Below are 25,426 nucleotides of genomic sequence, written 5' to 3'. Positions count from 1 at the left end.
CACCTAGTCCACCTCAGAAGTGTACGTGAGGTCTTAAAAAAGGCAGGCCTCAATATCACAGCAACTAAATGCCAGATAGGGCAGAGCAGAGTTGTTTACTTGGGACAACTGGTAGATGGAGGCCAAGTTCAACCTCTATAGAGCAAAATCCAAACCATTGTAGATTGGGTTGCTCCCTCAGACTCAGGTCAGAGCTTTTCGGGGCCTGGCGGGATACTACAGAAGATTTGTAAAGGGGTAGAGAGGTTCATTATGACAACCCTGAATGACCTGACTTCCAAGAAGATGCCTAAAAAGGTGAATTGGACCGTTAGCTGTCAAGAGGCCATGAAAAACGTCACATGTTCAGCTCCCATTCTTAAGAGCCCTACTTAAAACAATTCATTGTCCAGACAGACACTTTAGAAATAAAAATAGGAACAGTACTATCCCAGCTTATTGAAGAGGGCTTGTATCAACAAGTAGTTTTTTATCAGCAGAAGGTTGACCCCCAGATAGAAACGTTGGTCAGCTATACAGAGGGAGGCCTTTGCTGTGGACAGGGCCCTGAAGAAGTTGAGGCATACCTGCTTGGCACTCACTTCATTCTTCAGACAGACCACAAGCCCCTCTTATGACTCGAACAGATGAAGGGTGAAAATCCCAAACTTTTGAGGTACTCCATTTCCCTACAGGGGATGGACTTTTCAGTGGAACATAGACCTGGGAGTAATCATGCCAACACAGATGAACTTTCCAGATATTTCCACTGGGGATCAGGATCAAGACTGATTTGCATATGGGTGGGTCCAAACTGGAGTGGCATGGCAAGCAAAAAAACTGATAAATTAAACCCAGATCTGTGACTTGGGGTGAATGTTTGATTTGTTCCTCATTACATCCATCATCTGTTGTTTTTGCATTTTTTCCTTTAAGTGGTAAGGGTATGGCCAGACGTGAATCCCATGCTTGCTATGCCACCAGATTCTAGCCAGCCTGGCTGGTGTGGGGTGATACCCATAAACCAGTCTCAGGATGCTTATTTCTGGTCCAGGGAGGACCCGACCTGGCAGTTCAGGCTGGGCTGTTCCCATGGGGAGCATGGTCAAGACTGATTTGCATATGGCTGGATCCAAACTGGAGTGGCATGGCAAGCAAAACAAAACTGATGGATTTAACCAAAATCTGTGACTGGGGGTGAATGTTTGATTTGTTCCACATTCTGTCCAGCATCTGTTGTTTTTGCTTATATTATGGTCACTGACCTCCGACCCTGTAAGTCAGCCCTAATTTAGGCCCGTCAGCCAAATGGCAGGGTGCACGGTTCTAAGTGTGAGGACACCACTGTATGAGCAGAGGTGCCACTACAACCCCAGGCTCCATTTCCTGGTCTTTGTAAGTGCGGGGAAGCCATCTTAAGATATGTAGAGAACACTGGTCAACACGAGTTGTCCAGCTACATAATGGCTTCTCCAAACATAGACTTGTGTGGAATCAAACATGCTGGAATCATGCAACTCTGAGGGTTCCCTCAAGGATCCCCCAAAGTCTGACTGTTCTTCCTTGCAGGGTCTACATGCCAGCTTGTGCTGCTGCCAACCCCAGACACTGTTCTGCCCTCCTGATGCTAAGCCTAGCTCGGGCAGGTGACAGCAGAACAAATAATTTCCTGTAAGATACAGGTGTGACCACCTTTTCTTTAGCAATAGGTGGCTTTGGGCTGGGGTAGGGGTGCCTCTGAGCACCACCAGACTGCTTTGAAGGGCACATTTGGTGCCCTCGTTGCATAAACCAGTTTGCACCAGTGCAGGAACCCCCGGTACCCACTCTGGCATGAAACCACACAAAGGACAGGGGGGGTACACAGAGCTGAGACAGATGGCCACTTGATTCTGCCATCTTAGAAATAGATGAGCAGAGGCCCTGGGAGCATCTGACTGGTTAGTCCAGCTGGGTGATGTGCCTGACCCCCTCTGATAGGTGGATCACTGCAGTAAGTGTCCAACCCCCTTCCTGGGTTACTTAAGGGCTCAACTGAGAATGGGACCCTAGCTTAATCTGCTAGACTTCAGGAACCATCTGTAAGTCTCCTCTGCAAGGCACTTCTGCAACCTGGACACCAGAACCACTGTTGTTCTTTGCGGAAACCAGGAGTAAGATTGTAACCAGTAGGAGGGTTTCTACTGCAACCTTGTTCCCAAGTTCTGCAAAGACTTCTGCAACGCTGAGGCCGTGCATTCTCCAGAGTCACTGGGACTCTGCCTGCACTTAGGAAAGCAAGAAGGAATCTCTCTTGAAGTGAAGGAGTCACTCCACTCCCCCGTATCTGCAGGCACCTCAATCATGATGACTGGCTTGTGGATTCTACTGTCCCACAGACTCTTTGAGGCTTCTACAACACAGATGGTGGTCCTGTGGCTCTCCAGAGGTTTGGCATATCTTTCTTGCAACTGGGAAGTCTGTGATCCCTCGCTGGAGTTTCTTGGTGGAACACCTGTGCACCATGTCTGTTTGTCATTGCTAAGGCTTGTCGGCTCTTCATTCCAAAGATCTCCTAGCTCCAAGAAGCCCCGGCCTTCAGCACTCTCTAGTTACTAGAACGACATCCTCTCTGGAACTCATGCAACGTGGGCATTCCTTTTTGCTGTTGAAGATTCCCTGCGACTCCCTGTGCCTGCTGCCAGATGGTCCTGCTGGGGGCTCCACTGATTCCTTCTAGTTCTCCTGCATGCTAAGGGCCGGACCTGACCTACCTGCTAAGGTTTTGTCGCCTGGACCTTGCTGGTACCCCCAAATCCCACAAAATGTGTGCAACACTTCCCTGCATTTGCCAAGCCTTATTAGTGGTTCCACTGACAACTGATCCCTCTGCAATTCTACGAGCAGCCTGGGACAGCTTGTGGACTACTCCTGGGATCTTCCTGCATTGCCTGAGCTGCACTTCTTTGTCCACAGTTTTACTGGAGAACATCTTCAAAAAGGGTGGGCATTGCCCTCCGGTACCATCTGGACACCTCTGGGTGGTCTGGACTCTGTCCCCTCTTTCTTTAGGTCCTCTTATTCAGGAAACCACACCTGGGTCCCAGCGACCTGGTTCACGGGTCACAACAGCATCAAGAAAACCAAGGTCCCTATTGACTTCAACAGGAGGCTCTGGCACCACTTCACCCCATGACCTGGGCTCCCTGGTATAGGTACTTCACTGTTCTGGGTATCCATGGCTGGAGGCACTGTCCAACCTCCCTTCTCCCAATAGGTTTCTGCGGGGTCCTCTGGAAATGGTACTAAACCATGAAAACTGCAAGCGCGACATCCAGTGTTATCCTACAGACACTGACCCAAGATTACTGCTCTGCACACAGGCCCCTGGGGAGCCCTACCTACTTACCTTTGGGGTTTTATTACTTCCCCAGTCCTAAGGGTCTTTTGGGTGGTAGTATGGATTGGGAGTGATTTTCACATCCCATTTGTAGGTTGAGCATAAGTGTACGACCTCTTGTATACTTTTAAGTACACTTCATGAGGGGGCTTTGAGCTATTTCATTTGTTAGTTTCAGTGTCATTTAAAAATCCTTGCTTGCTGGTGGTCAGTCATGCCTCGTTGTCCTTCCTTCTTCTTTGTGGGAGCAGGGACCAACTACTATATAATTACGTTTTGTCCTGTTTATCTGGTCTGTAGGGGACTTTTATTTTTACTTTGTTTCCTGCTCCTATCCAGGGAAGCTTCCCTTTTCCTTTTTCCTCTGAGTTTAGCTGTAAACAGGGCTATAAATCAGGCTGTTATCTTGGTCACATTTGGTCTTTGTGGGCTCTCTGCACCTTCTCAGATGCCTGGTTCCTGCCTGTGTGCTGAGAGCAAGGGCAGAGGATTGCTTGTAATTGCTTATAGACTGGGCACCCAGCTCTACCAGGGCTCTGCAATTCTTAGAGAAAGTGCCCATTTGTGCTCCATACTGGGATCCCACTCGCAGCTCCATCAGTGCACTGCAGTCCGCACACTCCAAGCCCTAGCTGTGCCACAGCCAGGAACTCCACACACGCTGTGTGCCAGAGCCCCCCAGTTCTTGCAGTCAGTCCACTCTGCTGCTCCAGTACTGGTACCTCAGGTGCAGTTCCATCAGTGCACCACAGTTCACACACTCCAAGCCCCAAGCCATGCCAGTGCCAGGAACCTCCACTCCAAGCCCTCTGCCATGCCAGTGCCAGGAACCCAATACGTGTTGTCTGCAAGAGCACCTCAGTTCTTGCAGTAAGTGTATTATGTTGCTCTAGTACTGTGACCTCGATGCACCTTCATCAGTGTACAGCAGTTCACACACTCTAAGCCCTCAGCCAGTCCATTGCCAGGAACCCCACAAGTGTTGTCTGCCAGAACACCTCAGTTCTTGCAGACAGTACAGTGCTGCTTCAGTACTGGGACCTTGGGTGCAGCTCCATCAGTGCACCACAGTTCACACACTCCAAGCCCTCAGACATGCCAGTGTGAGCAACCCCACACATACTTTCTTCCAGAGCACCTAACTTTTTGCAGTAGGTACACTCTGCTGCTCCAGTACTGGGACCTCAGGCGCAGCTCCATTAGTGTACCACAGTTCACACACTCCAAGCCCTTAGCCGTGACAGTGGTAGGAACCCCACATGCACTGTCTGCTAGAGTACCTCATTCCTTGCAGTCAGTATACTCTGCTGCTACAGTACTGGGGCAGCTCTATCAGTGCAGTGCAGTTCACACACTCTAAGCCCTCAGCTGTGCCTGTGCCACAACCCCACACATGCTGTCTGCCAGAGCACTTCAGTTCTTACAGTCATTACACAATGATGTTCCAATACTGGGAACTCGGGCGCACTGCCATCAGTGCACCTCAGTTCATACACTCCAAGCCCGTTAGCTGTGCCCATGCCAGAACCCCACACACACCGTTTGTCAGAGCACCGCAGTTCTTACACTCAGTACACTCTGCCGTCCCAGTTCTGAGACCTCGGGCACAGCTCCATCAGTGCACCTCAGTTCACACAGTCCAAGCCCTCAGCCATGCCCGTGCTAGAACCCCACACACGCTGTCTCACAGAGCACCTCAGTTCTTACAGTCAGTACACTCTGCTGTTCCAGTACTAGGACCTCGGGTGCAGCTCCATCAGTGCACCTCAGTTCTACCCTAGCAATGTCACTTCCTTTCCTATACTGGGACCATGCTCACATACAGTTCCATTACTGCAGCTCAATTCTAATATTCAGTCCCTCTGCCAAGCCAATACTGGACCCAAAAGAGCAAAAACACAGCTCAACCAGTGCACCTCATTTCTAATATCCAATGCCACTGTTGATGGGAACCACCACAGCTCCACCAGAATCAAAAAATTCTAACATTCAGCGCACTTTTCTTCTCAGTACTAAGACTCACACACACCCTCTAGGACTCTGTGGTTTAGAGGCAATACCACTCCCTTCTGGGCCCCATTCGTAGCTTCATTAGGGCACTTCCAGGCTATCACTCGGCAGCACTGGCACACCAATACTAGGTTACACACAGAGCTCCATTAACATACCTCAGTTCTGACCTTGTGTGCCCGTTACTATTCCAGTACTGCAGCCCACATACACCTCTGTCAGTGCACCTCAACCCTAACCTGCAGCGTTCCCTTATTCCAGTACCAGGAATTACACAGCACTCAATTTCCCATTCCTCACCCACTGCCTTTCTGTTATTCCAGCACTGTGCCAGGACGCAGCTTTGTATATACCCCTAAGCCTGATCTGAAGTGTCCCAATATTGTTGTATTGGGGTTCACATACAACTCTGCTAATGTACCTCCTGCTGTTCTGCATTGCACTCTGCTGTTCTGACGTCTGTTTGAGGACATGGGAAGTCAATTAAATCTATTCTTAGCTGCCATCTTTATTTGGGTCAGTTTCACCTATGTCTCTTCATTCTTTCCTATACTCTGTTTACTCTCAATGTTTTCTTTCTCCTCCACTTTTCTCTTTCCAGCTCTTAAAATCCACACCTTAACAGTTTTGTTCTTTCTTTCAACTGTTTATTTCTACTCCTCTCACTTGTTTTATTTCCCTCTTCCTCTTGCTACCTCCTCTTTCAAACTCACAAAAACACAGTTATTCCGTTCCTTGGTTCTTCCTCTCTTTTTTCTTCAGCAGGCATTCATTCTTTCACTATTTTTTCTCTTCCTTTCATTATTACTTTGTCTTTTTTATTTACTCTTTTCTTTGACTAGATATGTGTCCTTTCACTTTTTTTTAGATCTTTCTTCCTTTCTCTGGTGTTTTTCTTATCTTTCTCTGTCAATTCACGTTGTCCTATAAATCCCTCTTTTTCCTGTCTGTATGTGGAAGCCACAAGTTACTTGTCGGAACCCGAAGTGTCAAAGTGGTTTTCCCATTCTGTGTCTGCGAAAAATGTGTCAGTACATACATCCTTGGTTCTTTCACTGATTGTTATTCTCACCATCTCTCTTTTTCTCTCTAATGTTTATTTTTCTCTTTCTTTTCACACTTCTTTCATTATGTTTTCCCATTTATCTTTTGTTCGCTAGCTCCTTCCCTTTTTTCTTTTGTCTCACATGTTTGCTCCATTTCTTCTCTTAGTTGTGTTTTGATTTCTGGTTCTTACTTTTATTTCTTTGCAATCCCTTCTCTTTCTTCCTTTTGTCTCTTGTATGCCTTTTGCTTCTCTTTTTCTGCCCCATCTGCTTTCTCTCCTGAGGCATAGTTATCAATGGAGCAACGGGTGAAGTGGCACTGAGGCCAGAGACCTATGGACCTCACTCAACTCTAATTACTGCTGTTTTTTCCTACCTAAATTGCAGTCAACTATTTTCCTTTCTTACTCCAACGCCCAAGACACCGTCACTATGCCACTTGCCATCTCCATCTTTACTCCCTTTCACCCTCTAATCCGTCCCAATGATATTTTTGTTACGGTGTTTTGAACATTACATTCTAATACCAAAAGTTTATTTCTGATAAAGGTTTATATTATCATTTATATGGTTTAGGATAGAGGAAGAAGGTAAATGAAAGTGCTTTAGTTAAATGCTGGGCCACCAGAATTATATGGCAGAAAAAGACGAAATTATGAGGTAAGGCTGACCAATTTATGTTGCAAGAAAACTCCAGTTATGAATTTGCAATTCCAATAGCTCTAACTCAAGAAACTATGAGACCTATTGCATTACAAATGTTTGGTTTAGTATATAGTTTGACCCCCACCTCCATGGAGGCCCATTTTATTTTATGTCTTTACTTACCTGTTGCTAAGTATATTTTTGTATAGCCATATCTCTGGTTAGGAGATATACCAAAGTTAGTGTAAGAGTGTGTGTTACAATAAATATAACATATTTTTCTAACACTGGCATGGTTATTTCCTGTGTGTACATCACTGACTGACCTGTGTGTTATTTGCATCTGCTTTACACCCTCCTGGGTAGGCCTTCACTGCTCTCCACAGCTACCCTTATTCGAGCTCTGGTTATCTATAACCACCTACAAATCAAATCAAATCATTAACATTTATAAAGCGCGCTACTCACCTGTGCGGGTCTCAAGGCGCTAGGGGAAAAAGGGGGGGTTATCGCTGCTCGAACAGCCAGGTCTTTAGGAGTCTCCGGAAAGCGGAGTGGTCCTGGGTGGTCCTGAGGCTGGTGGGGAGGGAGTTCCAGGTCTTGGCCGCCAGGAAGGAGAAAGATCTCCCACCCGCCGTGGAGCGGCGGATGCGAGGGACAGCAGCGAGTGCGAGGCCAGAGGAGTGGAGGAGGCGGGTGGGGACGTAGAAGCTGAGGCGTCTGTTGAGGTATTCCGGTCCCTTGTCGTGGAGGGCTTTGTGTGCGTGGATGAGAAGTCGGAAGGTGATCCTTTTGCTGACTGGGAGCCAATGCAGGTGTCTCAGGTGTGCGGAGATGTGGCTGCTGCGGGGTATGTCGAGGATGAGGCGTGCCGAGGCGTTTTGTATGCGTTGCAGGCGAGTTTGGAGTTTGGCTGTGGTCCCGGCGTAAAGGGTGTTGCCGTAGTCCAGGCGGCTCGTGACGAGGGCGTGGGTCGCGGTTTTTCTGGTGTCGGCGGGGATCCAGCGGAAGATCTTGCGGAGCATGCGGAGGGTGAGGAAGCAGGCGGAGGACACGGCGTTGACTTGCTTGGTCATGGTGAGAAGAGGGTCCAAGATGAAGCCGAGGTTGCGCGCATGGTCTGTGGGGGTCGGTACGGTGCCGAGGTGCCGATACCTACAATATCACTAAGGGTTGCCTGGAATCAGTACAGGGTGCCTCACCTACAGGTGTACACCAAATACTGAGTCAGCCTCCTACACACTGCACACAGCATAGGGCAATGGGTCAGCCTGCTTCAGCCCCTGATTAATTTCACTTTGAGTGACTGCATTTAGACCTTTCACAAGAAGCACATCCATACACAAGATCGTTCTCTTCAATGCCAGTGTTTTTGTTTTTACTTTATTATTACTTTAATGTTGCCTTTGTTTGTAGAGCAGGACACTTCGTACCAGTTGAGAGTATAAGACACATTCCAGCTTTATCAGTTTGCGTCTCCTGTCAATGCTGTTGTAAATTACTTTCTAAGTGGCCTATTTGACTGCTGCTTTTTCACATCATACCAGCAGCTCACATAAACTCTGATTATAAGCTCATGGAAATGCTCCATGTTTGCAATCCCAATTGTCATGAACTATATCTTTCTTTCTTTCTTCCTTTTTCTTTCTTTTGTTCTTTCTTTCTTGACTCCTTCTGTCCTTCTTCCTTTCTTTCCTTTGTTCTCTCCTTCTTTCTTTCTTCTTTTTCCTTTCTTCTTTCTTGGGATCCTCTGTCTTTCTTTGCTTCTTTCTGAGTCTTTCTTTCTTTCCATTCTTGCCTTCATCTTTCTTTCCTTCTTTCCATTCTTCTTTAGTGCCTTCATCTTTCTTGCCTTCCTATTTCTTTTAAGCCTTCCCCTTTTTTATTGCTTGATTTGCTCTTTCCTTCCTCTTTCCTTCCTTTTTTCTTCAATTCACTCTATCATTCTTTCATCTCTCCTTCTTTCCCAAAGGCAGAAAATGGCTTTTTAAATCTGTTTTAGTCAAGACCATTGGATTTAAATAAAACAATGGGGGTCATTTTGACCCTGGCGGTCTTCTGACCGCCAGGGTAAATGTGGCGGTCCCACCAGCAACAGGCTGGCGGTGCAGACCTCCACATTATGAGTGTGGCAGGTTGGCCTCTGCCAACCCACCACATCTCTACTCATACTGCCATGGCGGGCGGAACTGCTGGGCCAGAGATGATCATCTCTGACCCGGCGGTCCACAGAAGACCGCCGGCAGTATTAGGAGCCGGCCTTCTGAGATGGTTTCCGCGGCGGTAGCACCGCCACGAAAACCATGGCGGAAGGGCTATCGGTGACATGGAATTCCTTCCCTGTCACCGGTAGACAGCTAATCCCCCCCAGTAAGCACTAGAACCCCCTCCCTCCAGCCTCCAACCCTCCTTCAGCCACAGCACCCCTCCCACATACATGCACACAGACACCCACATGCACAAAGCATACACTCATTCACCTACACTTACATACATGCATCCACTCACACACATCCATGCACGCATTCACAAGAACATCCATACACACATTCACAACTACATTCATACATGCATGTACAACTACATTCATACATGCATTCACAACTACATTTATACATGCATTCATGCACGCATACCCACACCTATCCAAACATGCAAACACACTGACATGCAGACACACACTCACTTCAACGTTCATACATGCATACAACCTTGCATAGACACATTCATGCACACATGCACACACTCACACATACCACACCGCCACCCTCCCAGCCCCCCTCCCCTATCGGACGATCAAGTTACTTGGTCCGGGGAGGAGGTCGTCCAGCAGCGAACGGGAAGGGGCGCTTCCACCTCCGGCAGCGCCCTGCCAGCAGGACACCGCCAGGTGATATTATGGTCCATAATATGGCTGGCGGTGTCTTACTGGCGGGTCCGGTGGTGAAACCGCCAGAGAGCCTCCTCCTGCCAGCATGACTACTGCCGGATTATCAACCAAAGTGTGGTGGAAATCTGGTACTACCAGCGATATGGCGACTGCGGTTTTTGTAGTCTTCATGGAAGACCGCCAAAGTCGTAAGGAGGGCTTATGTGTAGAGCATGGTTGCTTTTCTTACAGCTGTTCTTTATACTACAAAGAAGATTCCCAGATGCACTTTGAAAGCTTTGTGTGATTTATTAACAGCTTCCACCCAATGCGTTTCAGCTGAAGCCTTTCTCACAGGTCACCCGAATCTCTTGAAGGGCTCCTGCGACTGTTCTTTGTATTCTAAAGGTCTGTTATGAAAAATGTATGGGGCAGCCCAAGCCTTTTGCAGAATGCCACCTTAGGTGGTTAGAGGGTATCTGGAAAATCAATGAACATAGTTACCTATACAGGTTTTCAGCCAGACTTCATCTAGTAGTCTACAGCTCTGTCATTCATATTTTTCTTCCACCCACTCCAGCATGCATCAAAGAATTATGTGGCAGCCCACTTCAGCCATTAGCTGACTTCACTATGTTATGACTTACTTCCTTTTCACAAGAAGCACATCAACACAGAAAGTAGTTCCCTTCTAGTTCCAGGGAGTACAAAGGCAAAGTGTGCTTTTTTTAGACCAAAGCAACATTTTTGCCTTTAGCCACAAGTTTTGTTTAGATAACCCGAACAACAACGTTTTTCAAATACTATGACAAAACAAGAATTGCCAACAGGCCAGCAGCAGTCAACACCTGTCCTCTTGGCTTTGCCCATGCTTGTTTATCTTTGACAATGTCTTAGAGTTGGTGAAGTTGGAGACCTTTTCGAGAAAACTTGAAGTTTGTGAAAGCACGTTCCTACCGACCTGTGGGAACTTTATGAAACTTTGAAACAGTTTGAAACATGTTTGTTAAACACATATTAAAGATGTTACTTTTTGCATATAGGTGGACTATTCTGCAGCTTCTCCACGACGGACAATAGAAAGTGGAAATGAAAATTTTTGACTACATGATTTGAATTAAGTTTCTGATAACACTAAACGAAAAAAAGGCATAATTAACTGAACACGCTTTTTCACTAATGCATGGCCTCGACATCGTTCTAAAACAGATGAAACTGCGATCGTGTATCTAATTCTTGACAGGAAGATTCCAAACCTACCCATGTAAGGTTTAGTGCCAGCCATGGAGGAAGCTCTTTCCGATCCCTTCACGACAGTAGCTATGTTGAAATCAGTTATATGAACGTGACCTAAAAATGTAAACAGTGAATTAATTAAAGCAATCTGTTTTTTAAAAAGTCAAGTATTGCTAAAGTATATTGTTCCACTCTTTCATGCATCTTCAAAGTTCTTTAATATAGAACATACAATATAAAAGAATACATTTTTTGAACAATTTGTCTTGTCGAATGCAAGGTCTAAATCATGGATGTACATTTTTAGGTCAAACCTACCGGGAAGCATAAGCTATCTGGTTGTGAAAGAAGATACATGGGCTACCAGCACACCCATTCCTTACCATTGATTGACTTCACTGTCACTATTATTCTTCCTTGGATGGCTTTCCATGTTTCACCCTGTTCATCATGTATTTGTCCCTCCCATGGAGCATAGCCTCTTTACCATCCTTGTAAATGGATAACGTCTGTGCCTTCCCTGATGGCTTTTAGGGATCTACTCTTTTCTTTTTGTTTAAACACTTCATGAGAGTGCATGTGATTTCCAGCTGTCTTCCGCGTGTGCTTTTCTCCCCTATGTGGTGCTCTGGCTCACACTTGTGCCTCTCTCCACCTGCACTTGCAGTGCCCTCTCCTTCTCCTATTGCTTCTTCCCACCCACCATGTTGCTTAATCACTACACCCTCCTACACCACACTAATTTGTTTAGATTCTTTTTAAAACCCTTTCACAGTGCATTTTTAAAGAGTATTTTTGCACTGTTTTATTTAAATGTACTAATCCATCTTGGATCGGCATGTAAAAAACAAAAGTGCCTTGTAGGTGAACTCACACATATTGAGCACGAGTGCACACTTACAAAACTATGGAGCACCCGTCACATGCATCTATTTTTTAAGCCATGCTGCACAACAGATACAATGCTGTACAGTATGGCTACAACCTAAGAGATATTGGCAAAGCCAAAAGGTCTTATTGGCTAGGACTATTGGCTTTGTCAAAGGTTGTTTAGAACTTGACTTTGAAATCCAGTTTGTATACTAAAGTAGAACTATTTGTTATAAAAAAAACACCTCAAGTCACCGAGGCTGTACTAACTGATAGGGTGACACATCGCATTTTTAGGTCATGTTATCTGGCATAAGTAGTGAAATCTTTGCTCTATTTATTGGCAATTGCATTATCATTTACATAGCACATTGCTGCTACTAGTATGACCAAAACACACTATGGTCTTACTCTGTTATGAATGCAGGTACATACATATAATGGATGTGAGCTGACTTGTGTCCTATAAGTGGAATAAAGGGTGTTGTTTGTGTAACAGTTTTAAGGCAGTTATAACACAATATATTGCAGATGGTTGATTAGAAGACATTGTTAGAGAGAACTAAGCAAAACATTTAGGACAGAAGAAGGGAGAACAGAGCATTTGAAAGTGAAATAAAAATGTAGAGAAAACCAAGGATTCTTCTTTTTTCAAATCAGCTCAAGATAGGAAATTACACGATGACCATCAGGTAGACAATCCAAAAATGCATTAATGTTTTATTTTTGCATATCACAGGGCAGGTGCCACATTACAAGAAATAAAATGCAAGATAGTAGTGTAGGACAGATACACACCCCTCCACATTTCACTGTGAGCTTCCTCAAACTGCCATATCTGAGTTATTCAAAACAATTTCATGTGTTAGAATGTAATGAAAGTGCATTAGTAGGGCAGAATAAACTGATGGACACTACTAAAAGCCAAATAAGCTCATTTCACTAACTCATCCATCCATCTAAGCTTGAAGAATTTAAAACAGAGAGCTCATTATGCATGTCACGGATGCTATCCTGTAAATCAATTTCAAACTATTTAGTATTGTACCTAAAACTTGCTTAAGCCTATTTACAAATTACATGATGAATAAAGAATCAAGGGCCAGATGTAGCAAAGGGTTTTACCCATTCTGTGTCTATGGGAAAATGTGTTCGTACATATGGCCCTAAATTATTATAAAGTATTTCTCACATGAAGACTAATATACATAATTCCCTATATAAAATAATGCAAAGCTGTTGGACTTGGCCCTTTCTGCAAGGTCATCCCTAGACTTTTTGTCTTCTGAAACTGACTTTTAGGATACTGTGTACTATTCCACAGTGCTAAATGCTTGTACTCTCTCCTTTAAACATTTTAGCATCGGATATCACCCAATTGGAACATTTAATTTACTTCTAAGTCCCTAGTAAAGTGGTACTACCTGCACTCAGGCCCTGTAAATGAAATGCTATTAGTGGACCTGCAGCGCTGATTGTGCCATCCACTTACGTAGTCTTTTGAACATATCTCAGGCTTGCCAGTGTAGCTTGTGTATGCATATATGAACTTTCATTTTGACATGGCAAAATAACCTTTTGGCAATCTAAAATCTTCTTTTTAATTACATATGTCACCCTTATGGTAGGCCTTAAACAGGCCATAGGGCAAGGTGCAGTGTATCTAAAAAGGTGGACATTCACTTTTAACTTTTACATGTCTTGGTAGTGAACAACTCTTAAATTAATTTTTCACTACTTCAAGGCCTTCCTCTTCTAGCATTGGGTTACCTTATCACATTCAATATGTGATATCTTTCAACCAGGAGCAGTTAGGAATGTCGAGTTTGATGTCTAAATAATTTTAAAGTATAACCCTCTTTAATGGTAAAGTTAGATTTAAGTCACTATTCTGAAAATGCCACTTGGCATGAGTCACAAACATTTGGTGCCTATAGCCTGTATCCTAGGTCATATGACTAAATGCAGCTGTCATTTGGTCTTTGTGAATTGCTCCCAGACAGTAGGACAACTGGGGATAGGTGTTGGCAGGATGGGCCATATCTGAGATAGAGGAGGCAGAATTTTCACCTACTACATTGCACATCACAAAGACTGCCTGAGCATACTCACAAAGGGTTTCACACTAGTTGTTGTGCTCCAGACAAGCTAAGGCCAGGACATGGAGTAATGAAATTACAGACACCTCCCTAAGAGAAAACTCCAGAAGCTTCTCCCACTTCAAAGCTGGCACCAGCTATACATATTGGACCCTCAGACTGAACTCTTCAGTACACATCTGGACCCATGGAAGACTCAGTAGAAGAACTACTGTGCTGCTCTGCTACAAGGAGGATCACTACTATGCTGCCCAGCTACTTGAGTGAGAAGGATTGGACCTGCAGCTGGAACCCAGAGCCAAAAGAGGGGCTCCAAGGGCTAGTTGGCTGGCCTTCTGATTGGAGCCTCAGGGACAGAAAAAGCTTAAACCACCCTTAACCCTGCCCCTGGACTCTCCCTGCAGTGAGTCTTTCCCCCCACAAATGGGTGCTAGCCCAGTCCTGGATTTTGGGTGTGAAGGTGCTCTGCCTGATCAGTTGTTGTCCTAGCACAACTGACGCATCGCCTCTAGTGCTGCATTAGAACCGCAGGTGCACAACACATCCTCAACACAGTGCCTTGCACTGCAGCCCCACAGCTCCTTAAAATCGCTGCTGCATGACACTTTCTAGGCACAGGATTTTGCATTGCAGCCCTTCAGCTCCTTGGAACCATCACGGTGCAACCCACTCTCATTGACAACTCCATGACAAGAGGGCTGAACCTGAAGCAATTTACCTGTATAGAAGTGCACGCTCAGTGAATTGTTGCATATGCTGATGCATGTGTTGGAACCCCAAAGATTATTTTACATAATTACAATACATTCTGTTAATTATTCTCTTATGGACCTCAAAATAATAAATAAGTAATCTATCCAAATGAGATCAAAATGTACACTTTCTGATGGTATGCATCTAAGTCTTGAATCCAGGCATATGCCTTTTCAAAGCAGACCATTATCAAATTAGCATATGATGTTTCCAAGCACTATGCTAGATGCTGGTTGTGCATGTGTGTAAATGTGCAAATTTGGAGCTGTGTGCAAGTGCAGATGCTATGAAATACAGCCAGAGAAATGCCCCAATTATGGCACTGCAAGAATTGAACATGACTAATTTGAAAGGTGGATTGCATCTGTGTCCCTGTTAATACTGATGAAAATGATGTCAATGTACAGCACAATTAGTTAATTCACAACAGCTAACTCGCATCACTGTTGTCTAATCCACCTGATGTGAGCTGCTCATCAACCCAGAGTCAGAAATATGTGGTCAGGAAAGCCCTGCGATTTAGGCCTGAAGCAACTGATTGACAGATCACAGATGGGGTGACACGTAGCCCTTAGACAAATGAGCAAACAGGAAAAACCCAGATCGAGCCCTCAGATATGCAGTGACACCACAATGGTCCTAGGAGATTGCCCCAAATAAAACACATTTGGCTGGATGGGTGCGCTGTCCCAAAACACCATAAAAGTTAGATGCCACATGAAGTTAGTGGCACTCAGTCAATCAGAACATAATACACACACAACATGCAGTGATCACATGCTCCCTATTCCAGACATCTGGACATGTTACCCACTGGCCACATTATGTCCACGCAAAGTCGAGACCCAACTGCGCACTTTATCAGATGGTCAGATTTATGACTCCGTGACTAGGCCCAGATTCCTTTCTCTAAAGAATACATAGAATTGTTTTATGACGCTTCGAGGAATGTATATTATGGTGCTCAGAACCAATCTACCCCGAGACAGTCATCAGTCCCCAACTCCGTACTGCTCTACCGGCTGCTGCATTTAATTATACCAACTGCTACTGTCTTGCCAAACGCCTCTTGTCTTTCATTTCTTTAAGTTAATCCACATTCGAGCAACATTCCTTTGGAGACCACCAGTGCTAGGCATCTTGTAAAGGAGCAATACACAGCTATCTATAATAGGAATACTTTATTCCATAGAATTAATAATAATTTAGCAACAACAAATTAAATATGCAAGTTCAGATAAATGTATCAAATTACCTGTTCACCTTATCGTTGAGTGAATGGTATACTAATTGTTTTGCTAGTATTTTTAGATTGGAATATTGACCTTTCTAATCATTTGAGGCCTTCTAGACTGCCCCTGTTAATATAGGCCTATGTCTGGTTTTCCAGGAACTCAGTACTAAGTGAGAAAGGGCAACATAGATACATTCCTTTCAATCCTGATTCAATAAATGGTTTCGTCCAAATTCAGGAGAAGCCAGGAACGCAAGTTATGGAAGTCAGGTAGATGAAGTGTATTTCATTAGGCCATCAGCGTATGAAATGATGGTGAGGCCGTGGGGGCGGAGGATGTTGGTGAGAGGAGCCACGTAGATGTTGAAAAGGTTAGGGCTGAGGGAGGATCCTTGGGGGACCCCACAGATGGTCTTGGTGGCTGTAGACTGGAAAGGAGGAAGGTGAGCTCTTTGGGTTCTTTCGGAGAGGAAGGAGGTGAGCCAGTCCAGGGCTTTGTGGCGAATTCTGGCATCGAAAAGGTGTGTGCGGAGGATTTGGTGGCATATGGTGTCAAAAGCTGCAGAGAGGTCTAGGAGGATGAGGGCGACGGTTTCGCCCTTGTCCATTCTGGTCCTGATGTTGTCTGTACTGGCGATGAGGGCGGTCTCGGTGCTGTGGTTTTTGCGGAATCCAGACTGGGAGACATTGAGTATGTTGTTGTCTTCTAGGAAGCGAGACAGTTGTACGTTTACTATCTTCTCCATGACCTTTGTGGGGAAGGGGAGAAGAGAGATGGGACGGTAGTTTGTGAGGTCTTCATGGTCTGCTTTGGGTTTTTTGAGAAGAGCGTTGACTTCGGCATGCTTCCAAATATCTGGGAAGGTTGTGGTCTCGAAGGAACTGTTGATGACGGCCTGGAGCTGGGGAGCGATGATTTGGCTGGCCTTGTTGAAGATGTGGTGGGGGCAAGAGTCTGGATAGAGCTCATGGTTTTGCTAATTTTTTCGTCATTGGTGGGGGTCCAGGTTTTCAGTAGGTTGGTGTGGCAGGGTGTTGTGGTGTTGGTTGTGTCAGTGGTGGTGATAGTGGGTGCTGACGATGTGAAGCTGTCGTGTATATCTGCGATCTTGCGGTGGAAGTAGCTGGAGAGGAAGTTGCAGAGGTCTTGGGAGTGTGGAAGGTGGATGGTGCAGGATTTGGGTTTGGTGAGTTCTTTGATGATGGCAAAAAGTTCCTTGCTGTTGTGTGTGTTATTGTCTATGCGTTCTTTGTAGAAGGACCGTTTGGTGGTCCGGAGGAGTTGGTGGTGTTTGCGCATGGCTGTTTTGAGGGTGGAGAAGTTGCTCATTGAGGGTTATTGGCACCAGGCTTTCTCAATTTGTCAGCATTCTCGTTTAAGAGACTGAAGTTCTGTGGTGAACCAGGGGGCGGTCTTGATGGTGCGGGTATTGCTGTTTATTTTGAAAGGGGCGAGGGAGTCTGCACAAGTTTCTAGCAATTGTGTGAGGTTGAGGGCGGCGATGTTGGGGTCGTTGGTACTGGGAGGAGGAGCTTGTGCGAGGTTGGAGATCAGGTGTTCTTTGGAGATTTTGTTCCACTTGCGGTAGGGGGTAGGATGTTGTTGGTGATGGATGGTGGGTTTAAGGAAGGAGAAGTGGAAGCAGTGGTGATCAGTCCAGTGGAGTTCGGTGGTGTGAGTGAAGGTGATGTGGCTGTTGGAGGTGAAGATGACGTCTAGCGTGTGTCTGACTGAGTGGGTGGGTGAGGTGACCAGTTGCTTGAGGCTGAGGTTTGCAAGGTTGTCCTGCAGGGCCGTGGGGTTTCAGTCGTGGGTGGTTTCCAGGTGAAAGTTAAGGTCACCAAGGAGTATGTAGACTATGAAGGTGAGGGCATGGGAGCAGATAGTGTCGGCGATGGTGTCACAGAATAGGGGGCGGGGTCCTGGTGGTCTGTAGATGAGGGTTCCTCTTAGGGTGGCGTTGATGTGTACCTGAAAGTGTAGGTGTGCTGCGTTGTCTACGGTGTTGTTGGTGTTGGTGGAAATCTTGATGGAGTTTCTTTGTATTATGGCGAGTTTGTGGTGAGCAGGTCCCAAAGCCCGATGGCGTGCTTGTGGACAGAGCGGGTGTTCAGGAGGATGCAGTTGAGGTGATAGGGGGGTTTGGTGTTGTTGTGGTGTTTGTCGGAGTTGTTGGTGTTGGTGTGGGTGCAGGAGAAGTGGCATGAGTGGCATGTGAAAGGTCGTCCGTGTGTGTTTGGGGTTGGCCTGGGCACAGGCGGGGTGCCGACCGGGGTTGAGATCAAGGAGCTCTGTGGAGGAACAGTGGCGCTTGGGGGAGCCGGAGGAGCGTGGACCAGGGGAACTGGCACTGGGCGCGGTCCAGGCTTGGTCGGGCGCAGACGGACTTGCTTCTGGTGCACCTCTGGCGGGCCAGCGGTGGGCCCACTGCACGGGCCGCCATTGAGAAGGGGAGGTGGGAGGGAGGAGCAGCTGGGAGGCGGGAGGGAGTGTCCAATGGGGGCACGAGGGGGGCGGGGCCACAGGAGGCACAGCGGCTGGGTCTGAGTAACCGGCGAGAGCCAGAAAAGAAAACAGGCACAATTTACAGTGCAAAATACGAAGTGGAGCAGAAAATGGGCACAGTTTAAGATAAAAACAGTGTGTAAAACGAAAAACCAATTACAAGAAACTAAATACGAATTATAGAAATGAAATACACGGTACCAGCACACTAGACACGCCTACCACTAGGCACCAGGGATGAGGCGCAGGCGGGTGCCTGCGGGTGGTGGAGGGCCTCATACTTCTTTTGCAGCAATGGCTGGGTCAGGGGCACGGAATCAGGCTGGTGGAGCCGATCGTACTCCTGGCCCAAAGCAGGTCAGGGGGTCACATGTGTAGACCACAATGGGGATTGTAGCTGGATTTTGTGTAGTAGACAATGGGGATTATAACTGGATTTTGGGTAGTGCACAATTGTAACGTAAAATATGTGTAATGGTTTTTGAGCGGGTCATGTTTTGTCAGATGACTTTTGGCTTACTCATCATATATGTTACTCTGTGACCAATGCTCCAATTTATTTGATTCGAAATACAGGTGCCATGGTAGAGGGGGGTGACAAAGGAATGTTATAAAGAACTTTTTTCTGAATAGGCAAGCAATACAAGATTTATGTCATCAGTTGCAGCCTGATCTTATTTCTCAACACACTAATCCAACATCTATACCACCTATTGTGAGACTCATGTCAGTATTACACTTTCTGGCCACAGGATTCTTCAATATACAGTGGCTCTATCTGGTGGTATGTCACAACCTATCTTCAGTGATGTATTAAAAGACGTGCTATCAGCAACGATGAAACACATTGACAGCTATCTCAAGTTCCCCAGACGTGAGGATTTAGCCAATGTGGAGGCTAACCTCTATGGATTTGGTCGCCTTCCACATGTGGTTGGAGCAATCAATGGCACCCATATTGAATTATTACCACCGCAAGCCAGTGAACAAGTCTATCAAAACAGGAAGCACTTCCATTCTATCAATGTGCAAGTTGTCTGCTTGCCAGATTTGTATATTTCAAACGTCTCTACCCAGGATTCCTTTGTAATGAGGATAAGCACCTTACCCAGGCTGATGTCACAACTACAACTAGAAAGGACCTGGCTTGTTGGTAAGTAAGATCTGTCCTAACTTTGTGTGTGTACTGTCAGGTGCTTTAATCAGAAAGTGTGTGACTCATTGTAGCACTTATGTTGTTGCAAACGGGGGCACAAGTGTTGGTGTGGGCACAGTGAGACTCATGGCAGTATTACACTTTCTGGCCACAAGATCCTTTCAATATATAGTAGCTCTATCTGGTGGTATGTCACAACCTATGTTCAGTGGTATATTAAAAGACGTGCTATCAGCAATGATGAAACACATTGAGGGCTATATCAGGTTCCCCAGACGTGAGGATTTAGCTAATGTGAAGGTTAACTTTTATAGATTTAGTCACTTATGGTTGGCTCATCAATGGCACCCATATTGCATTAATACCACCGCAAGCCAGTGAACAAGTCTATTGAAACAGGCAGCACTTCCATTCTATCAGTGTGCAAGTTGTCTGCTTGCCAGATTTGTATATTGCAAACGTCTCTGCCCAGGATTCCTTGGTAATGCAGAAAAGCACCAACCCCAGCTGATGTCACAACTACAACCGGAAGGGGCCTGCCTTGCTGGTAAGTAATATGTATCCTAACTTTGTGTGTGTACTGTCAGGTGCTATAATCAGAAAGTGTGTGACTCATGTAGCACTTACATCTTATTACAAAACACAGGACATATCCCAGTCGTCTTTGGTTGTTAACACCGCTGAGGAATCCAACTATGCCATGAGACATAGTTGGATGCCGTGTTTTTTCCGTGGGCCTCATTGAAGTCCTTCAATGAGGCCCATAGAAGAACACAGCAGTCAGTGGAGTGGGCTTTTGGGCTCCTGAAGGCCAGATTTCGCTGTCTGTACAAGAATGGGGGAGCCCTCCGCTACTCACCGGGAAGATGTTTGCAATCACTGTGGCCTGCTGCATGCTCCATAACATCACACTGCGACAGAACATCCCTTATTTCGCAGAGGAGGGAGAGCCTGAAGTGCCACCAAGTGAACATCCTGAAATGTTAAATGATGATGATATTGGTGAAGAGGATGGGGCTGACTTGCGACAAGATCTCATTTACAGCTTCATCTCATGAGTGTAAATATGTCATGAGATGTCATGACTTTGACTAATAAATCAACTCTTGTGATGATGTGAGGTGTATTTTTGTTGAAAATGTTAGGATGCTGATGCTCTGGCAAAATCTGGCAAAGGGGGTCTGGTGAGGAAGGTTTTGAGACATTCTCATTTTGTCACTATTGCTTTGTTTAGGTCAGAATTCTGTCATGGACTTTGTTCTCCAGAAGTTTGCTAGGTGAATTGTGTCATATCTATGGTTACATAGCTAGTCTCATTCTTTTGGTGTTTTTAGGTACCATCACCATGGCATCTTCATTTGGACATTTCAGAGTTGTAACATTAGTAGGTATATGATTTTGTTGAGATATACGAAGGGGACATGGATTATGTCACAGACTTTGGGTGTGAAAAAACATGTGACAAGACAGCTTGCACAGTGATAAGATGGAGATTAAGCAGACTCCATTGGCCTTTTTCCTTGTCGTGTGGTGGCCATAGAGCATAGTGGCCCTCATTACAACATTGACGGTAAATCCTGCTTACCGCCGTGCAGAAGACCGCCAACACACCGCCGCGGCTGCGGAAATCCACTACAGCTATTACGACCCACAGCTCGGAATCCATCAAAATCCAGACACCCACACAAGTCCGCCACACCAAAGGTCAGTGATAAACTGGCAATAACAAAACCTCCACCATCACGCCAACAGGAATACGCCCACACTATCACGACCCACGAATCCACGCGTCGGTCTTTCAACCGCTGTAAACCATTGGCGGTACACACCGCCGCTCTCAAAATACATACACATTTACAAAACACAACCACATTGGATAATTAAAAAAATACACACACCTGATACACATACACACACCACTCCCACACACCCATTTCAATATAAAACACACACCCACATTACCCACAAACCCTTACAACAAAAAACTTGTAAAAAGCAGAGAGATAGAAAAGCAAAGACCACACCAGCATACAGGGGCACACAACACCATCACTCATACAGATCCACACACAAAACACCACACACCCCAAAACATCACCCCACACATCACAACAGACACCACCTCACACATCACCCACACCACCCCATGGCACCGCAAAGTCACCCCAGGTTTTCTGAGGAGGAGCTCAGGGTCATGGTGGAGGAAATCATCCAGGTAGAGCCACACCTATTCGGATCACAGGTGCAGCACACCTCCATAGCTAAGAAGATGGAGCTATGGCACAGAATCGTGGACAGGGTCAACGCAGTGGGACAGCATCCAAGAACAAGGGATGACATCAGGAAGCGGTGGAATGACCTACGGGGGAAGGTGCGCTCCGTGGTCTCAAGACACCACATTGCAGTGCAGAGGACTGGCGGCGGACCCCCACCTCCTCCCCCACAACTAACAACATGGGAGGAACTGGTCTTGGCTATACTGCATCCTGAGGGCCTTGCAGGAGTAGCAGGAGGAATGGACTCTGGTAAGTCAAATACTTAACTACCATATCCCCCACTCTACCTGCATGCCAACACATACCCCCACCCTCGCCCTCACCCCCATCACTCCAACTCCTCACAAATGTGCTGTTATCACAAACCACACATCCCAACACCAAGCCCTGCATGCACCACCAAAGCATGGTCACCCATCACCAAAACATGTCCACTACACATACCCACATAGACCCCAAAACAACTATCACACAAGGTCCTACACAAAAATGTAAGCACTGGGGTACAGGGTCACCCACCCATTGCACACAATGGCACACACAGATGCAATAATCATGCCTTTACACCCCTGCAGGACGCCTACCCAATGTCACCGGACAGGAGGTTCCAGACATGTCCACCCCCCCACAGAAGAGGCCCAAAGTGATGACAGCAGCTCTGTCCAACTGGATCTAGATGACCAGCCCAGCCCATCTGGGAAAATCGGGACAGTCGGTTCCCCAGACACAGTCACAGGCCATCACAGAGCCTCCCCCCTCAGGAAACACCAGCACAGCACCCACCCAGCGGGCCCATACCTCTGTCCCCAGGACACATCAAGCAGCAGTGTGTCCACCACTACAGGGAACCCAGGCAAACCCACAAAACCAAGAACAGCAGGGACCTGGGGGCAGTGGTAGCGGGCCCACGGTTCAGGAGACAGAGGCCCAGGAAAACCGGGGAACTGGGAGGTCTGCTGTGTGACAGGGGGAGGACAGGCCCAGGGAACCCACTCTCCACGAGGCCCTCTCCAACATCATGGGAGCGTACCATCATTCCCAGGAGACGATGGCAACGGTACTGGCCAAGTTTCAGGAGACCCAGCGGCTGCAGGAGGAACAGTATTTGGGGCTCAGGGAGGAACTCAAGTCCATCAATACCACCCTGGGCACCATTGTAGGGGTACTGAAGGGCCTTGTGAACACCAGGAGGGACACTGTGGCACAACAAGGGGCCCATGACACTAGCCTGGACGATGAACTGCCCACAACCTCCTCCGGCGCTAGTGGACAGGAGGCACCGCCACAGGACCATGACACCAGCACCCCACCCCCTGCAGATGGAGAACCACGCTGCAAGCGGTCCCTGAGATCCAGGACAAAGACAGAGAACAATGCCAAGACCCCCGCCAAGAAATGAGACCACCCTGAATGTCATCCTTCTGTCCCACTTTGTCACCCTGTCCATCCTTACACTGCCCTAGCTCCACTTCCTATGCCCCTTTGGACAACGCACCTGTGAGACTAATAACTGGACTCTGCCATGGACATTCCTCCACCATCACCCCTGACCATTTTAGAAACCTCTCCACTATTTAGCACTTAAATAAACACCTTTGAATCACAAAACAATCTGGAGTCAGTCTGTGCTTTCACAAATGTGCATTTGCAATAACTGAGGAAAATAGCAATGTCCATTCTATTGTCAACATACCTATGTCACATAGCTCTAGTCCATGAGGTAACATAGCAGAGGTCACACAGTGGGAGCCACATCTGTGAAATGGAAAGGCAAAGTGACAATTCAGGGTCCATACACTGGGTGAAAGTGACAGACAGATGATAGGACTAACAATTTTATCAGATGTAGGAGGCAGTAATGTCTTCTTACCTGTGTCTCACTGGAAGTATTGCTGGATCACGTTGTTTCTGTTGTCTATGTCCTCTTCTTCTGCCTCCTCTTCTTCACTGTCCACAGGCTCCACAGCTGCCGCAAGACCTCCTTCTGGACCATCCTCCTGCAGAAAAGGCACCTGTCGTCGCAAAGCCAAGTTGTGCAGCATACAGCAGGCCACGATGATCTGGCACACCTTCTTTGTTGAGTACTACAGAGAACCACCTGTGATATGGAGGCACCGGAACATGGCCTTCAGGAGGCCGAAAGTTTTTTCAATAATCCTCCTAGTTTGCCCATGTGCCTCATTGTAGCTTTCCTCTGCCATTGTCCTGGGATTTCTCACTGGGGTCAGTAGCCATGACAGGTTGGGGTACCCAGAGTCACCTGCAAATGTTGAGGGACAACTGTTAGATGCACACTAACCCTTAGGGACAACCCCAGACCCAGACAACTATTCACACGGTATAGGGTCCTTGTCCTCACCTATTAGCCACACACGGTGCCTCTGGAATTTGCCCCATCACATAAGCGATGCTGCTATTCCTCAAAATTTAAGTGTCATGTACTGAGCCTGCAAACTTGGCGTTCACATGGGAGATATACTGGTCGGCCAAACACAACATCGGCACATTGATTGAATGGTAGCTCTTCCTGTTTCTGTACACCTGTTCACTCCTGCAGGGGGGGCACCAAGGCCACATGTGTCCCATCAATGGCACCTATGATGTTGGGGATATGTCCCAGGGCATAGAAGTCACCTTTCCCAGTAGGCAAATCCTCCACCTGAGGGAACACGATGTAGCTGCGCATGTGTTTCAGCAGGGCAGACAACACTCTGGACAACACGTTAGAGAACATAGGCTGGGACATCCCTGATGCTATGGCCACTGTTGTTTGAAAAGACCCACTTGCCAGGAAATGGAGTACTGACAGGACCTGCACTAGAGGGGGGGATTCCTGTGGGATGGCGGATAGCTGATATCAGGTCTGGCTCCAACTGGGCACACAGTTCATGGATTGTGGCACAATTAAGTCTGTAGGTGAGTATTACTGCCTTATTTATACTTTTTGACGCTAAACTGCGCTAACGCAGTTTAGCGTCAAAAAATTTTGCGCCGGCTAACGCCATTCTGAAGCACCATGCGGGCGCCGTATTTATTGAATGGCGTTAGCCGGCGCAAGCAGACCGGCGCTGCCTGGTGTGCGTGGAAAAAAAACACGTACACCAGGCAGCGCCGGCGTAGGGAAAAATGGCGTTAGGGCGTCTTAAAAATGGTGCAAGTCAGGTTGACGCTAAAAAATCGTCTTAACCCGATTTGCGCCATTTTTAACGACGCCCAGATGCCATTTACATGACTCCTGTCTTAGTAAAGACAGGAGTCATGCCCCCTTGCCCAATGGCCATGCCCAGGGGACTTATGTCCCCTGGGCATGGTCATTGGGCATTGTGGCATGTAGGGGGGAACAAATAAGGTCCCCCTATGCCACCCAA

General features: G+C 46.7%; 1 protein-coding gene across 2 annotated transcripts in view; it reads right to left on the bottom strand.

Moving 5' to 3' along the window:
- Positions 1-25,426, bottom strand: part of STK32B (serine/threonine kinase 32B) — a 1,635,948-nt gene that overhangs the window by 551,861 nt on the left and 1,058,661 nt on the right. For both annotated transcript variants that reach the window (XM_069202951.1, XM_069202961.1), the window contains one exon: positions 11,189-11,278. In XM_069202951.1, coding sequence (XP_069059052.1) covers positions 11,189-11,278 — 90 coding nt within the window. The remainder of the gene's footprint in view (positions 1-11,188; positions 11,279-25,426) is intronic.

The sequence above is a fragment of the Pleurodeles waltl genome, chromosome 1_2 (assembly GCF_031143425.1).
Source record: "Pleurodeles waltl isolate 20211129_DDA chromosome 1_2, aPleWal1.hap1.20221129, whole genome shotgun sequence".
NCBI classification, from domain to species: domain Eukaryota; kingdom Metazoa; phylum Chordata; class Amphibia; order Caudata; family Salamandridae; genus Pleurodeles; species Pleurodeles waltl.
This window is presented reverse-complemented; position numbering and strand designations above follow the sequence as displayed.